This window comes from Gorilla gorilla, chromosome 2 (genome assembly GCF_029281585.2).
Source record: "Gorilla gorilla gorilla isolate KB3781 chromosome 2, NHGRI_mGorGor1-v2.1_pri, whole genome shotgun sequence".
Classification (NCBI taxonomy): Eukaryota; Metazoa; Chordata; class Mammalia; order Primates; family Hominidae; genus Gorilla; species Gorilla gorilla.
This window is the reverse complement of record NC_086017.1, coordinates 163621143-163639837: the sequence shown is the minus strand read 5'-3', so window position 1 is coordinate 163639837 and position 18695 is coordinate 163621143. Positions and strand designations below refer to the sequence as shown.

The following is an 18695-nucleotide window of genomic DNA, read 5'->3' as shown; positions in this document are numbered from 1 at the left end:
TCTTCATGTTGAAACTTTGGCATTCACTGGCTATCTATAGAAACTGCAAAGCTTACATGTGATGCCAGGCCCCACTTCAACAAAGTTTTTAACCCACCGTTTAAGACATTCACACACACACACCCCTCAGGAGTAATATCATGGCCTGCCTCATAGATCATATGCATAATTTCTTTCATCCCTCTGAATACAGTGCCATCATCTCTCTTGGATTGCCTGATTTCCAGTCCTAATCAGCTGACGCAGCAGTCAGGCAAATAAGATTTTTTAAATAAAAGATAGTGATCTATAATGTATAATTTTTTTCTTACCGTTTTTCACCCTGACACTTAAAACTATTTCAATCGGCACTTAAAGTGTCAGACAGGGGAAGGCAAGAATTTCAGAAAACATTGGGCACAGGAGGGCAATATATGCTGATTTAGATTCTCCCTCTCAGTATCAAAGGATAATTAGTGAGAAAGACAACAAATGCCTTCCTCGCAGTTGCAATCAGTTAAAACCAGGTAACAAATTTATACATCAATATGTTTGTAAAGATACATATGCATGAATACATGAAACACGCAAAAATAATTTAGTATTCAATCTCAGATACACAAATATACTTAAGAAAGAGAAGTTTTATTAGGGCAATTTCACTTTATTTTTCCATACAGCAAAGTCAACTACTGCAGTAATAATAAAATAAGCATAAAACAAATTGCAGCCCAAGACAAAATACATAATTTTAAGCAACTACAAGCAGAAAGTAAGTTGTGATTACATAATTATAGTAAAACCAAGCACATTTGTCCTTTCAGCAGATGAAAGTGGTAGGGTTGCTGATAAGTGCAACATTTTTAACCAGCTGGAGTGAAGGCTGGATACACTAATTCTTTTAACAAGTGCCCATTATCACATTTTGCATTTTTGAGTGCTTCTGAGTTGAAAATTAAAACCATGAAATTTGAACTGCGTTTTATTTTTCACCTGCTGAAAGAACAGGATCCTACAGCAATTAAAAAACAATCACATAACAACTATAGCTACAGTGTGCTGTTTGGTTTGCCTGTTTATGATTTAAATTTTGTGAAAGTCAATACTTGTTTTGAAGATTTTTTTTGTGAACAATAAACCACTGAAATTGGCAGAAACTGATCTGAATAATATATGTTCTTAGTATAGTTCTTTCTCTTTTTGTTGAAGTTTTAAACATGCAGTAGTTTTGAAAAATGTAAGGAATATCTGATCCATGATTTCACCTTAATGGTAGAAGTACCTGCTATTTTTGGTAATGATCTTCAGGCAGATTTGGCCCCATGGAGTTTTTGTCAGTCATGAGGGTTTGAAAGGATGGCATATCTTTCCAGCTGAAAAAATCCTGGCAAACTACAAGCTGTCCACAAGAAAGCAAAGCAACATGTTTGAAGGGGTATGGAGTGCTAACTCTGTGCCACTTTTGCAAGCAATTTTGCTCAGTCTGTCATTGTATTAGCCTTAACAAAACTCCTTGTAATTATAGACGTTTTTATTCAAAATAAGATCTTACTATTATACAGGTTTCTCTCTTTTGACTATATACAGAAGTGCAAAAAGTCAACCTTCTCCCTAGACGTTCCAACATGCTAAATTGCAGCATAATCAACCCTCAAGAGTTTGCACACACGCTATAATTTTCATTACGTAAACTTTGAGTATTTGGATTATCAACAAAAAGTCCCTTGTTCTGTTTATTGATTATGCAGCTTATTTATAACAAGGCCTGATACTCAGGGATTTCAAAAATATTAAACAATATTTTAACATTTGAAATGGATACAGTAGAAAATAAATTTTATTCTAATATCTAGGATCTAGATCTTCTTATAATAACTAATTACAAACAAAATAAATCATCAAAATATTACTCAATTGTCTGCCAGGATTGTTGCGATAGCAACAACTTAACTTCTTACTTAGCAATGATTATATATTTATAAGATATCCATATAAAAGATCTTTGTTCTTTTAATGAAAACTAGACAAGAACTAACAATGACTGACATTCTTACACTGTAATATTAAATCAGTAAAATATAAATCATTTAGTTAACAATACGAATATTCATATGACACTACATGTAATTCAAAACTGAGTATGTTATGAAGGAAAAACTACTTTTTTTTGTATTTTGAAAAATTCATTGGTAAAATCTAATAAAACAATAGTCTATAAACTGAAATGGTATTCAATTGTTAATAGAAAATGAAAATCTAATAAATGTAGGAAATGAAAAACTACATTTTAACAAGAAAAATAAGTAATATTCTATAATGTAACTAACTACAATAACATGTGAAGTCACCATTACTTTCTTAACACGATTGAAATTACATTGGTATGGGTTCCAACCCGTAATGTAATAATCTAAGGCTTTAATAGATGTACAGTACAATCAGTAAAATCAACACATCAGTCTTATATTAGAAAGCATCTCTCTCAAGCATAAAAACTTGCAGTAAACTTGGAAGTATGGAAAGTTCTATAACTGAACTTTCACTTCTCCCATTCCATACTATAACTACCAGTGACCTGGCCCCTACTTCAGCAATTTTTAGAACTGCTGAACAGAGCAAAAATATCCTTTACTAGCTGCAACATCCAAACCTCAAAAAAAGGAATTCCTTTGGATGATTCCATTCTTAAAAACTGAATGCACATCTATTTTTTTTTAATTTTGTAAAAGGCTTTCTAAGGCTATAAGCAGTTAATCTGAACAAAACAAAACAAAACAAAAATCACATATAAAATTCACCCATGTACTTAACCCACCCAATTACTAGGTTAATTAAACATTTCCCATTTTCATATTTTGGTTTATCATGCATCTGATGACAGTGCTGCTTTCTTCTTTGTTTAGAGTCACTATTTTGAATGTGACTGTGATGAAGCATTTAAGCAAACGTGAAACCATTTTTGCAAAGCATTTATAGTCTTTTGACTTTTGACAGAGGCTATAAATAGAAGCAAAATAATTTCCTCAAACATTTTTTGTTACTGTGTCTCAGAAATGGCAATCCCTTTTGAATAACATGTTATACAGTATAGTATGCATAAATATTACACTACAATGCATTAAAATAATTTTATATATATCTATTATATATATATCTCCAGTATGTGTGAGTTTATCTGTATTGAGAGAGTTTGTGTTGTGCTGTCTATTGTTACTGTAAAGTTAAATTGGCCATTTCTGAGACAGCTTTGGTTTAAAAAAAAAAAAAAAAAAAAAAAGAATGGTGCCCTTTGACTGATTAGTACTAGCAAATATGCAACAAAATGTGGCTCTGAAAACAATAACACTGAAGAAATAATACTCTAATTTGATGTACAGTCTATGGCACTTCATGAGAATCCTTAACAACATGGTACTTAAAGCCATGATGTGCTTTAAAATATACACAGTTGTGGTTTTGCTTGGCACATTCATCTCTGTCAGATCCCTCCCTCACCACGTCTTACAATCTATTACATTAAAAATATTACTCTTAAACAAAAATGACTGTGCATGCACGCTCTCATCTATAATGGCAATTTTAAATACAAGGTGCACCTTTGTTATTTGTAAACCTTGAAAGAAATAAACTTATTTTTAAAAAATTATATCTTGGTCTACAGACGTACCAATACATAATAGAATCATGGTTACACCATAGTCTGTCTTTTCAAGATGGCATGAATATATAGGAAACTAATTAGGTATGCATCTTTGAATGCATAACTCTGTGCTAGAAAAGAAAGACAATGTTGTTCTTTTAGACAGGAATATCACCTCAGCACAAATATCAATTAAATGTACAAAGTGTATAGGCAACAGTGTGCAGTGGATTTCCGGAAAATGTTGTCTTTTCTTCTGGTTAACATGCAATATGTGGATGTCTTGTGGCTGAGGAACTTTTGTGTGTGTTGCTTGACGATATATACAATATGGCTAATGACCTCGTCCTTTACTCTAACCAAGCACACTGTCCTTTCCTCTTTAGCATGATCTACAAGGGAAAAAGAGATAAGCTTTGTTAGAACAGATAATATCTAAAAGCAGTTTCTAATATACATTTAATATGAAAATTTTCTTTTTGATTAACCAGTATATTTACGTTATTATATCTTCATATAAAAACAAACTATTTTACAAGAGTAGACAGATCAAAATTTGTCTATCATCTCTACACGAATGAAATAACACGTACAATTTAATAAAACTGTAGAATGTGCTCCAAAATTTACCAATCCTAAACTAAAAGTATAAAATACATTTGCAGAATCAAGGGGCCTAATATACAGAGCTCTTTATTAGCACAATTGTTGTAGGGCAAAATTTAAACTTCTTTTCTGAAGTTTAATAAGGTTTCAAGAGTAAAGGTCTGGTCTACAAAATTAAAATTCATGTAATATGTTCTATTAAACAAGATTTATTCTTTTTGGGTGCTTGATTAGCATAATGCATGTTTGAAAAAAAAAGAATGATACTTTAAGTGATGGCTTTGGGTAATTCAGTTTGTTGAACTTTTTTCACCTAAAACTAAGAAAATAAAAATCATTCTTTTTGAATTACAGAATTATTACTCATGAATTAAGCTGTAATAGACATTACAATGTACTTGTGGATTAACAGTTCCAGTTTTTACATGAAATTTGTTCTCAGCAGGGAATATTTACATATATTAAAAGTATGCTTCACAATACAACCTTGAAAATGAAAGAAATCATAATCTAGTGACTCAAAAACCAGTTTAAATGTTGCAACTCCTCATGAAGACGAGCAATCATTTGTTAAATGAACAGAACATTAAAAGCTTAGCTTCAATACAGACAAAACTACTGGTTTGCTAATTATTTTTAGAAATATTTTTTCAACCTGGATTATTGCTAAGAAACAGAATTTAGTTAAATATATACATACCAAACACACCTAATTGACTATAAGAGCTTGAAACAGATTTTTTTGGCATGTCAAAAAAACTCTTCTTCTAAACCTACAACACTGCAAAGTAATGCCTCTTCTTCTACAAATGTGGCTATTGTTCAGAATCTGAACCTTTTTATCAGAACTGCTTTCAGGAAACTTATGAAATAAACAAAAATCAATTTTAATAATTCACGATTGCAGCATATCTTTGGCAGTACTTCTCCAGTTGAGCCTATCATTTCTTTCTTAAATGGCTATTGAATTCTGCCTGTTCTCCTTTCTTGCATGGGCTTTGACTTTGTCCAGCTTTGCTACAGATTAACATCACAAGAGTTTCTGAGTTGGTTCTCAGCCACCATCGTTTCCTGACTTGGCACACTGTCCTTCTTTTACAAGGCCTTTACACCTCCATTCTCTTTAGAACAACACCTTCATTGTCCACATTCATTTGTTTACGGATCCTGGTGGGAACAGCTGCTCCTTCATCTTTGCTCTAAGAGAAATTTCTTCAAACCTCTCTTATTTTACTATATTATCCTGAAATTCCTTACATCTTTATCTTATTATCTATTTACCTTTATCTCCTTGCCATGGTAATAACACAAAGTAGCACCAAAAACTCATTTGTAAATATGTTAATAAATAAAGGAAGCAACAAAGAATGGTCACCCATCTTAACCAATTTCAGTTTTAAATGTAATGTCTCTTTCTAAATATAAAAATAAATATCTAACAAGCATCTGAGCACATGTTATAACTTGAATGCATGCATACTGGACAAAACATATTCCTATGGATGAAAAATGGACACCTTTTTAAGTATTTAAGACAGTGTTTTTAAAGACAAAATACAAGACTTTCAAACCATTTTTAAAATGTGGCAATGGCAACATTTTCAGAATTATATGATCCTCTGAGGTAACTACTTTAAAGTACCTAAGATTCATTTGAATATGTAGATTTGTGTGTACACATATATTTGATTATGTGTATATATTTATTTAAAGTCAGAGTCACTACATTTTTTTTTTTTTTTTTTTGAGACAGGTCTTGCTCTGTTGCCCAGGCTGGAGTGCAGTGGCGCAATCACAGCTCATTGCAGCCTCAACCTCCTGGGCTCAAGTGATCCTCCCACTTTAGCCTCCCTAGTAGCTGGAACTACAGAGTGTGCTACCATACCCAGCTGATTTTTTTGTATTTTTTGTAGGACAGGGTTTGACCATGTTGCCCAGGCTAGTCTTAAATTCCTGGGCTCAAGCAATCCACCCACCTTGGCCTCCCAAAGTGCTTGGATTACCAGTGTGAGCCACCACGCTTAGCCAAACTCATTACATTCTAATGCCCCTGTGTATGGTGGTGCATGGGATGAAGTAAGTACATAGTCCCATTTAAGGTTTAGCCAAAGAATGAAAAAAAAAAAAAAAAGTGATAATCTACATCAGAGGTCAGCCAAACTACTGCCTGTGGGCCAGATGTGATGTACTGCCTATTTTTGTAAATAAAGTTTTACTGGAACACAGCCACACCCATTTGTTTACATGTGGTCTCTGGCTGCTTTCATGATACAATGGCAGAGGAGAGTAGCTGCAACAGAAACGATATGGCCCACACAGCAAAAATACTTACTGTCTGACCCTGTAAGAAAGTTTGCCAACCCTTGATCTACACCTTCTAATTACTTTTTGGTCATACATTTTCTTTATGCTGTGTTTATCTCTAATCAGAAATTTAAAAAATTTATTTTCTCTTAGTACTTTGTGTATTTAAGTGATATTGACATATTTGTTATAAAGATGTCTGATAAAATTCCTCACACCCATTTAAGATAAAAATGTGATCTGTATATATTTTCTCAGAGATTTTGCAAAATTTTAAGTGCACTATAAAATTGCTATCTTAAAAAACACCACCACAAATATGCAACTATAAATTACATAATGAACTTACTGTTTAGTGATGAAAATTCTACATCTGGGTAACATACTTGTGGCTAGTCAGATGTTCGGCAGATATTATGGGTATCTAGCAAATAAAAAATTATTTAATGAATGATCCATGCAAGCAAGCCAACAATTAAGAGATGAAAACATTTTAATATTAAATTTTTAAAGAAAAGTGAAATTCAGCTGTGAGGTGATAGTCCTTATCTGGTCAACATAACAGTAAGTTAATGTAAACTTAAATGCCAAAGTAGCAACTAACTTTAAAATCTTCATGTTAAATACTATTCTATAAATGTTACCAGCTTTTAGGAAATAAGTAAAACTATCAAAAATTCATGCAGAGCAGTAATTGAAAGAAGCCCTTTTTGTTGGCCTACACACACACACACACACACACACCCGCGTGGTTTCAGTTACTTAGTAATCATCCAGAAATCAGATAAGGAAATGTCTTGCCTATTTTTGTGCAACCAAATTTCTAACATTTTCGTTCAAATTAGGGTGTCTAACTTTTTTTTTCCCAAATTAAAAATACCAGGTAAGAATTATAAAGCAGTAATTCAAAAGAACTAGGTAAGAGCCTAAGTTTACTTCAGAACATATTTCTGAATCCTGATGACACCTTTTATTATATTTTAAATGGGCAAGAGAATTAGAGAACTTGAGAGAAAATACAATAAGAAACCAATATAGAGTTGACTTATTTCAATAGTTCCCAAAGTTAAGAACTTCAGATTTGTAGCTTGATTCTTCAACCTGAAATTAATGCCTGCTAACCTGAGAGAGGCAGCACAATAGACTGAGACTGTCAGAGGACTGATGACACGGGTGCTACCCCCAGAGATCCATTTACTGGCTGTGTGACCCTGAGCAAAGCAACTCATTACTCTATGCTTAAGTCTCTTCTACAAAATGATACTAATCCCATTTCAGCAATGTTGTTGGGAGAATAATGAAATCACATACACAAAGGCATTTTGTTGCTGTTCTTTCAATTTAGACATCTTAGGCTAATTCAACATACTACAATCCACAGTCTGGCGTGTATATTAATATGTCCCTGTTTTATTTCCAGTTCTCAGCTGACATTTTTACACAATTTTACAGCATTGGCAAATGGCACGAAAATGTGCTCCAAGCATAATGAAGCTTCTCATACCATTTTTCCTGCTGCTGCAGGACAGGATGTTGCACCCAACAGTGTAGAAGCATCAAGGATGGGGCTGTCGAAACATACCAAGGACCTTCAACACCAATCGATGCAGATGAAGGGCCAGCTATAAACTTCTGCATGCATGCAGGCTGCATTTTGTGGCATCAGCTATTTCCAGCATTGCTAATGTACTGTAGGCATATACATATGTATGTATATGTAGATATAATATATGTGTGTATATATATATCCATTCCCTTTTCTTTCTTTTGGTTGTCAAATAGTATGAAGATCCAAGATTATGCATGAAATGGTCACAGCACAATGCAAAAAGTAAAGTGTCCCCTACAACCCAGGTGGCCAAGGGCATGTTGAAATTTGCTCTGCTATAGTTCTGCTTACACCAGCAATTCTACAGTCATACATGGGAGACGCATGAGAGTTCTTTATCATTGATTTGCACCATAGATGGATTGTATTGAATCCATCATAATAGTTCTACCAAAGGTTACTTATTAACATGCCACATATGCACAATCTAGCATTCTTGTAAATGAGTCTGACGTGTTCACGTAAACCCAGGGCTATTTTGACAAGCTTCTGAAAAATTAATGATTCTTTGCCAAGAAATATTTAAAGCTTGACTGAAACGTTAAATTCATTTTTGTGTTCTGATTTTGAAAGTTTTTAATGGCTGTACTAATAGCTGAATGTTCTTCATCAACAGTACGTGATGTATTATAGAACAAGGGTGGCTACTCCTCACAGTAATAACAACAAATCTATGTCTTAATTGGTCTTCCCTTCCCAAGGGGGAACATGTTCATTTTCATCTGACACTCATTCTTTTGAGATTCATTTGGCTACATTTAATCTTCATCTGTGGATTATCTGAAATGTGGCTTGGCTCTATGTTTTTCATACACTATCAACTCTATTGAAGCCCAAATCTACATAAATGAAACTTGAAATCAACCAGTATTTTCTAGAAAATATTTTTAAGTAGAATCAGAAAATGCTGGGTGAATAAATGTCAATTTTTAAATTTTAAATATTTTAAATCATCATTTATTTTTAAATAGTTATTACTGTATATCATAAAATTTAAATTTATGAAACAAATCCCTTTCACTTAAAAGTATCCTGCAATAAACTTGCATGGAATACAGAATGACTGTCAATTTGCCATACTTAATTTCTTTTCTTTTCCTTCATAAATCTCCAACATTTATGCAGGGTAATTATAAAAATAAGAGCGCTTAGGATTTTTCTTTCACTGAAAGCATTGAGAATAAAAGCTTAGAAATGCTATATGCAAACAATTTATTTTGAATCTGCTCATTAAATGATTCAGATTATAATGAATTTATAACAAACTTATTTACAAGAGTGGTCATTTGTGGCATATGTAATACATTTAAGTATTTTACTTTCTATTAATCATTTAGGCAAGAACTAAGAAACTGTATATACCAAATATTTTAAATAAAAACCTTAAAATGGCCTCTATTTTTGATTGGTCAAAATACCTGCAAGATTGGTTGAAACCAATTGAGAATTGCTTGTGTAAATATCATTTTAGTAGCTTCAGAAATGGAGCTGCGACGACTTTGGAGCACTTATAAATGGCATAAAAGCATTCTGCTGCTCATCATAGAGAGAATGTGTAGGCCAACAAGAGGTATCTTTGAAACCCCATGCTTATTAAAGCAACCTCTACAGCCCTCACGTACACACGATTCCCACTGACCTCAATGGGAAATCCACGTGCGTAAGGGCTGTTGGATTGAGCCCTATTAGAGTTGTTTTTTAAGAAACAAAGCTGTAAATTAGCAAACCTGGTTGGCTGTGGCTGTTGCAGCGAAGGGAACACTTGTGGCAGATGTTGTTGCTGCGGACACAGTGGCTGGCGTAGCACCGTGCACCATGGGAACTTTCGGAGGGAAAATCATATAAGCGAACATACAGAAGAGTGTAGCAATATGGAAACCATGGCAACATGGAAGAGATAATTGGGCATGGTATTTATCACAGCAATAAGCCATGTGACAGGACATCATCACCAGCGAGTGACATGCAATCACAGCGCAAAGCAGGACAACATTCCAAGGAGAGAAGGGGAGGAGGGATGAAAGAGAAAAAAAAGGGGGAAAAAAGCTTGTTACCATCAAATCAAGAAAATTGACACAAACAGGCTTAATATGCTAAGTCAAAAACAAGAATTTTATATAGTGTTCATAGTCAGACATTCAAAATCTAAGTCAAAATACAAGTATTTACTTCATATATACAGTTATCTGTTTGAATGAAAGTTTTTTTTCTCATTTACTATTATAAAAATATACAGTATATTACTTTTATGAAATAGATTTTTTTTACACACCAGAACTCATAGTCCAATCAAAATCCACCAAAGGTGACTAAAGGAAACTGTTGTGTGTAAAGAAAACACTTATGTGAGTCCATGTCAATTAAATAGAAAATGGCATTTAATTGACAAGTGTTAGTAAAAGGGAAATGGACTTGCCCAATAGATATAAGTTAAACTTAGCAGTGGATTTTGAGGGGCTGTGAGGTACACCATAGGTTTAAGATAATCAAGAAACAAAGCTGGCACCTACCAACACTTGTAGCGGGTGTCATGCACAATATTGAGCCTGCCCATCATGCATTGCAACAGGAAGGTGGATTTGAAAAGGGAAAAGAATTAAAACATCCCATCACACGTGTAATTAGAAAATTCATTTGAACAAAGAAGAAAAATTGTTATTATGGGAACAGTGGCATGTAACTGTCAGCACAATCAAATCATACAATAGCACAGTGATCAATTAGAACTAGTCTCAAGTGAAGAATAAAAGCCAGTTTAACTGTGTGCTGGTACACTTTGTTTCTCTTAATTGTTGCCTATAAACAAAAGTATTTTGGAAGTAATTTAAATCCACTTAATTCTTTTAAAAATAATATTGTAATTTGTTTTGTTTTAATCTGATTACTAACCATCTGGTCGTTTTGCTATTTCTGACTTTAACTTTTGAATGCCTTAACATTTTCCTTATATCAGGCACACATTAACTTACTAAAGATATTATTTATTATTAAATACTAAATAATTCAATGTACAAAACTGACTTAACAATATAATGAAACCCAAACATTCATTTTCATTCCTTTTGCTTTATTTTCCTGTTCATTGTAGCAGCAACCATATAAACATGAAAGGGGTTGTAATTATTCATACAGGATTTGTATTTGGAGGGATGCCAAGCAATAAATTATACATAAAATAGTGAAATTTGTGCATTTCCTTAGTTTGAAATTAAAATGTAGGAAAAGCATTAAGGGGGAATATAATTTCTTATAAATATCAAATTGGTTTACGTCACAGTATCTAGGAAATCAGAGTGGTTTTCATTGCTGGTTTAGACCTTCAAGACTTCTGGGAGTAGCAAATGTTCTACAAAATTTCACACGCAAGAAACTGCTAATTAGACTTCAATAAAAACCTTGAGTGGGAGAGAGTGAAAATACATACATCACATATGGGGTGTTAGCACTGATGCTGACAATTGTTCAACCATGATAAGCAAAAATAAATGTTGCATATATAGATAGTCCTTGTTCTCTTTGACATGTAAATATTGAAAATTTAACTTATTTTACCAAGTACAAGGCACTTTCCCATATGCAGAACTACTGTTCTTTCTATGGGATTATTTTAGAATTCTAGGTTTTAAAATATCCAAGGATTTTATATTTCTGTCTAAATCTTAGCATATCCTGTTTAAATACTAGCAGCATCTGGGACGAACATTTGTTAGAAAAATATCTGCCAAATGAATCTTGTCAGAGATGGCCCTATAAAATAAAGCTGCCATTGAGAAACTCAACTGAAACACAGATTACTTAACTGGCATCTCTGTAACAGCTGCGATTAGTTTGTTATCACAATTAGACTGTGGACAGAGTGATCAATGATTAAACTCTGTAATGAATCTGGGGACACATCCTATCAAGTGGAATAATATTATATTGACAAGCATTAAGACACTTGAAGATCTCTGTCATTTGCTACTACTACTGAGTCAAAGACTTGTGAAAGACAAACAGAAACAAACCAGTAATAACAAAGAAGTTATAATAATTTGAGACAGTAGAGCAAGCAAAACTTAATACCGGATCTACATCTTATAAAATCATTACTGTCTTAATGGTAGGGTGAGAGAATTGGAAAAGAAATGACGAATGAAAAAGAATAATGTGATAATTAAGTAATATTAAAGCCAGTTTAAATATTGTACAGGTTATATTTTTCAATTATTTATTATGAGGCTGAGACTTGCCTACTGTATTTCATCCCATGCATAATTAAGTCTGCACATGCTGAAAATGAGTTAACCTTATACTATCTCTCTAAAATCCTAAAGCTATTATGATTTGAATTTTAGTTTGAATTATCTTCCTCATTAGCATTATAACCAATGCACACAGTTTTGAGAGGGATTTGCAGCAAATAAACATAAGGCAGCAATGAAAATACTAGCCAGGGTGCAATAACTCACAAATATGAGGACATAATGCTGTAGGACCCACTTACCAAAAATGAAAATGACTTTTGAAATGACCATAGTTTCCATCTTTACATGGGCTGATTTACTAATAATAATGTGCAAATGGCCAATTTAAATTTTTCCTCAATTTTCAGCACAAAGCAAAATTTAAGTGAATGTATTTGTCAATTTCCAATTTCTCCTACAAAGATATTTGCAGAGCAGAATGGTGTGCTTCTGAGAAATGTGTTATTTTAATTGCATGACCTTTTAAATCAAAAATTTTAGTTGATATGTATGAAAATGTAGGAAAAACTAGGATGATAATTTACAAATAAGACGTATGCATACTTAAAATTACTTGGAGTAGAAGGGAAGTAAGTAGAAGAGAGAAAAAGAATTGTAATGAAGATTTAGTTGGAAGTTAGAATTTCGATGTAATAATTCAGTCCTATTTAGGTTGATTATAAGAAGTATTAGGCTGATTAAGATCTTCTAAAAATAGTGTATATCATTTTAAGACTAAAAGTTAACAATCAGTTGGATTATTCTCAAAATTGGTATCCAAACAAGCAGTACCTTCTTTGTTTTTATTAATTATAATTTATTAATATACATAATTATAAATGATTACATGTATTAATGATACTAAATGTGACAAATCTTTTTCTCTTCTTTGTATAAACACAACCCTGCCTACCCCTGCCCTTAGACCTACACCACCACCTAAGAGTTTCCTGGCCTTTTGTTGCCTTATTCTTGGTAGAGTTGTAATATAAGCCAAAATAGAAGCTGCTTAAAGTAAATGTATTTTCAGAACTGTTAAAACTCATAAGCCAACACTGATTGAGGGAGATATGCTAGAGAGGGAGACAAGAGGTGTGATTCTGAAGATGGTAGGTAAGCAAACATGGTGATGTAGGGCAGAGAAAAAAATTCCTCAAGATTGAAGTGGCAGGCAGTGTGCAGCTCCACAGGTAGCTGGGTAGGTAGCCTGTTCTTTCACAATAGCCCTGCAGACATCAGGCCCTCAAGGGCATGGGAGCCTGGAGGGCATAGACAAGGAAGCCTATACCCAAGGCAAGCACAGAACCCCTGGAGTACCTTTCTTAAGAGCTCTTGCAAGCATGGACAATGATCATATCAGCAGTGAGCAGCGGTGACTGAAGCATGAAGAATGCATAGCCTGTCTGAGAATACTGGACTGTACAGGACCTCACATTGAGGTAAGGTCAGGAAAGAGAGGGAGCTGGGGCATGTAGTCCTGGATTCCCAGTAATGCCTGTTATTTCTCTCAACCCAGGGAGATAGAGATCAGAGTTCAGAGCTAGACTTAATTTCAATGAAAAAAAAAATGGTGTAAAGGAAAGTGGTATTTCTTACACGCCGTAATTTCATGAGTGAAAACTCATACATATAACATAAATAGATCCTAAATTATGCACAATATCTACAAATAATCAATCTGGTCCTGAAAGGGGAAGGTTAAAACAAGTATATATCAAAATTTGAAAAGACAAAACTTCAATATGAATTTAACCTAATACTTGTATTTATCTTTAAATGAGGTGGAAGGTGTGAAACACCATGGAGTTAGGTGTTCAGTAAGGGCTACTTCCACTCTCCCAAATCATTTTTAAGGTCTTCGTGTAATAGATATTGAGAGACTAACCAAGTCAGCCTGACTTGAGTTCAAGTTGTACTTAAATCTAAACCTTACAAAAGCCATTTAACTTGGGACAAATCACTGTACCTTACTAGGCTCCAAATTACTTATTGGTAAAATGAAAATATTAATGCCAACCTTCTGGGCATTGCGAAAAAAAAATGAGATAATGTAGGCAAAGCACTCAGTGCAGCAGGGAACAAGAGCAACCATTCAATAAAACGTAGCTCTTTTGAACAAAATATCTGAAACAACCTGGCCTAAGGCAATAGGGAATTGTAGCGTTTGGAACTGAAGGGTACAGTATGTGTCCTATCTAAAGGATTTACATTTAGTTTTCATTTAAACACTCTTAAACAAACAAAAATATTTCTAGATACTAGATTTTACCCTTGAGCTATGAGTTTGCAATCCTTCACATAAATACTGGTATACCATGTGGCATACAATCAATGTTTATTGACTGAATAAATGGAAAGATGGGTGGATAGATAAATGGGGGGATGAATAGATGGATGGAAAACTAAAGGACAGAGGAAGGGAGGAAGGAAAAAAGGATAAAAAGAGGAAAGGAGAGGGGAGAATAGAATGATAGGAGGATGGATGGATGTATGGTTGAATGATGCTTAGATGGGTAATGTCCATATTAAATCCAATTCTGTTCTTAAAAGTTAAAGTATGTAGTAATTTTTCTTAGCTAGCTGGCTGGCTTGTCACTGAACCCTGATCTTTTGCCAGCAACCTACTCTATACGCAGCCACCTGCTCTAAGAATTTAGCTAACCATGCTTCACTGTAATTTGAATAAAATAGATCTACACATCTGAAGTTATCATTGAAACAACAGACTACAGACCACTGAAATTCTGAGCTGCGAAAAATAAAAGAATTCCATTTTCTTCCCAGTTCCAATAAAGCCTTCAAAAGTGTACCTTCCAAATTATTAAATTGTGTTCAGATCGGATTCCTTGATCATCTAAATCTTCTGTATTATTTGTCTGCAGAACAACCAAACTTTGGAAAATGAAATTCCTTTTCTCCCAGGTATTAGACATGAGATTACATGTGAATTTGTGGTAAGATGGATTTCCTTTAGTTCTCAAAGGGTGTTTTTAAAAAACTGAATTGCCAAAATTTAAATATTGAGAAATTTCACATATAAACATACAAATGTCTAGAATATCTGGGAAAAAATCATAAGACCATAAGACCTAGCAACACTGTATGTCAGGGCTACTGTGTTAGGTTGTGCGGGTTTCTTACAACCAACCCTATGAGGCATATACACAATCAATTGTGGTTTACACAGACTATGATATAAATGGAGCCACAAAGGGTTTGCAGTGGACAGCAAGTACAACCTGCCAGGCAGACAATCCTCTGAGGCAACAAAAGGCAAAGTCTGAACATTGACTATACTCTTTAGACTGAGCCTGTGCTCCCCTGTGCCTCCCAGACCCCACAGCTCTCAATTTATTCTTGCTTCACTTGTGTTTCCTGCCTGGCCCCTGAGGCTTTTGCATATACATTCCCTGCATTAGACTTCTTTCCTTTCTGACTGTCTGACAAAGTGATGGGGCAGAAATAATGAAGAGCTATCCATTTTAACCTTTTCATGCCACAGCGAATGAAAATATTTTAAAATAATCATGGAGTCACTACCTACTTCTGATTATGTGATTAATAAAGGTCAACTTGCTGTTTCAGGCCCTTAAAACTGAGTTGCAAATAAATGTTATTTTATGTTACTAATGCAATAATTTCACACTATATTGATTATATTTGAGAAATATGTGTGTGTGTGTGTGTGTGTATATTTGTTGTTGTTGTTGTTTTGTGTGTGTGTTTTTTTTTTTTTTGAGATGGAGTCTCACTCCTTTGCCCAGGCTGGAGTGCAGTGATGTGATCTCGGCTCACTGCTCCGCCTCCCAGGTTCAAGGGATTTTCCTGCCTCAACCTCCCAAGTAGCTGGGACTACAGGCATGCATCACCACATCCGGCTAATTTTTAGATTTTTAGTAGAGATGGGGTTTCGCCATGTTGGCCATGCTGGCCTCAAACTCCTGACCTCAAGTGAGCTGCCTGCCTCGGCCTCCCAAAGTGCTAGGATTACAGGCATGAGTCACTGCACCTGGCCAATATTTGAGAAATATTGATCAAGAATAGAATATCTCTGATGCAAAATGCATAATAATAAATGCAAATATATCTTAAAATTTTCAGCATATTTCAATTAATGCAGATTTTATTTAAATTAGCAATGCTTAACCTAGCACAGAGAGACAAGTTTGATTCTGATTTATGAATGAGTTTATTATTTTCCCTAATTTGAACTTTATCTAGCATCTTTGGCTCTATCCACAGACAAAAAGCTATTCTAGGGAGACACTAGTGTCACAAGTAAGGGTCATCATACCATGCAATTGGTTATACTTATTTAGAAAAAAAACTATAGTCATTTGAGTGTTGTTGCAAAAACTAATGTGAAACCTATTTGATAAAACAGATTTTTTCAGCTTTCTTTAAATAGCACAGATTTGTTTTTTAGACTTTAGTAGAGAAACTATCATATTTTTTAAGACTAGTCAAGTGCAGCAGTGAGAAGACAGCAATGAGTAGAACGAGGAGTTCAATCTGTAACTGACTGAACAATCAATCGAGATAACTCACTACCTCTGGTCTAGCTGAAACGGTCACTTCTCATGGTAATGTTTTAGCCAATAAAATAAACTGACAAAAATAAGTTTTAATTTCTTCAAAGAGATTATGATAGTTACATATAATCCCTTGAAACTTTGCTCATCTGACTATAGAAAAACTGATGGATTGTTTGTTGGGGGCAGCGAAAATCTAGGGACACAGCAACTTGCACAAGAGCAAAAAGATTAATTTCTGAAAAACTATGCATGTTGAGAAGAAAGTTACAATATTACAAAACATAAGAGAAATGTGAGGCTGCAGGTCAAAATGATTTAGTTTTTGTTCCAATATGGGCAAACTGCAATTTGAAAGATACTATTTCACAAGTACAAATATCATTTTATCCACGTGTCTGGGGCACTGGCTATTTCAGCTAGTGGAATATTGTAGTTAATTGTTACTTCGTATTTATTTTACATATGGATGACTGATTTTCAAAGATGTACTGTATAAAACTTATGGTTAGTATTAAAAGCTCATATAATTTATTCTTTTGTGAATCAAAAATAAATTCACATTCTCTTATAGTATTATGAACCTAATACACTGTAAATACTGCCAGTATAGTCTAATATAAAATTGGGAGCTGGATTTTTGACATATATATCTACTCATTAATTTAATTAATAAAATAATTTTATTAAGTAAGTCTCTAAAACCATGGTATTCTGAAAATAAGGGTGAAGCGATAAAGAGGAAAGTGAGATTTGAGTTTCTGGTTAGTAAAATTCCAGATAATAATGAGCTTATATGTATTTTCTGAAGTAAGTTCAGAGTGAATAAAAAGAGTAAATTTCCAGGTAATTAAATGAGTAGCTAGTCTGTGTTTTAAACTTTGCAATCTGTGTGAATAATTCTAGATTATGTATACATTACCAAATTGAAAATAAGCTGAAACCACAAATGTAGAACTCCATAATAAATTAAACATTGCTGAGCACTTAGGGTTATTTCAATATTAGCTTAGGAACAGTCATAATTTTAAACAGTGTACTGATTGATGCCAATAAGAGCCCTTTTTAAGAGCTCTAGAACACATAGTTGTTTTCATTCTTGACCTTGAAAACAAAAAGGCTGAAAAATAAAAATCAAAACTGAAAGTGCTGTTTTATATAATTTAAATTAACTCTGGAATAATGAAGGCAAAGGGGTCTTACAGCAAGAAAGTATCATAAAATAGCTTGACAGACATATATAAGTGTTGAGGAAAGAGAAAAAAGAGAACTATATTTCATTTCCAAATTACACAAACACAAATAAATATATAAAATACCACTGATCTTTAATCCACATTTCATTAAGCTACAATCCTTAGTTTTTAAGGAAAACCACATGAGATACCTCAGATAAGTTTCCATCATTGACCACCTTACCTGACACCTCATCTATAATTACAAACAAACTTGGGGTGTGGTTTATCTGCTCTAACAGTAGGACTCTCTGTAGATCATCAGATTAATTTATTAAGAAACCCCACCCCTTACCTGGTGGGAGAAATGCTGTATGCTGTTGTAACTGCATGTTGGCTAGAGCCTGTTGGTATTGGAAAATACCAGTGTTAAAGACTGCGGTGGCACCGTTGGTTTTTTCAAGAGCAGGCCTCTTTGGTAATGGGGGAAGTACAGCTTGAGGAATTCCCTGTTTAGTGAATGAGTATAAAAAACAAATACCAGTAAAAAGAGAAAAAGAAAAAAGAAAAATCAGTCGAAGGCTAAAATTGTTAGGAAGCATGAGCAAGCAAGCAGCAGAGCAC

At 33.8% G+C, this 18695-nt stretch overlaps 1 protein-coding gene across 26 annotated transcripts in view; it reads right to left on the bottom strand.

The window, feature by feature from the left end:
• Nucleotides 1–605: 605 nt before the first annotated feature.
• The window catches only part of MBNL1 (muscleblind like splicing regulator 1), a 202547-nt gene continuing 184457 nt past the window's right edge, over nucleotides 606–18695 (bottom strand). For 10 of the 26 annotated variants that reach the window (XM_004037865.5, XM_019024082.4, XM_063704305.1 and 7 more), the window contains 5 exons: nucleotides 18427–18580; nucleotides 10649–10684; nucleotides 9866–9960; nucleotides 6879–6953; nucleotides 606–4011 (listed from right to left, as the gene is read on the bottom strand). In XM_004037865.5, coding sequence (XP_004037913.1) covers nucleotides 6897–6953; nucleotides 9866–9960; nucleotides 10649–10684; nucleotides 18427–18580 — 342 coding nt within the window. In that variant the 3' untranslated portion in view covers nucleotides 606–4011; nucleotides 6879–6896. Of the gene's footprint in view, nucleotides 4012–6878; nucleotides 6954–8033; nucleotides 8098–9865; nucleotides 9961–10648; nucleotides 10685–18426; nucleotides 18581–18695 lie in introns of those variants that run through there. The other 16 variants (XM_019024087.4, XM_055382049.2, XM_063704309.1 and 13 more) reach the window with 4 other exon arrangements.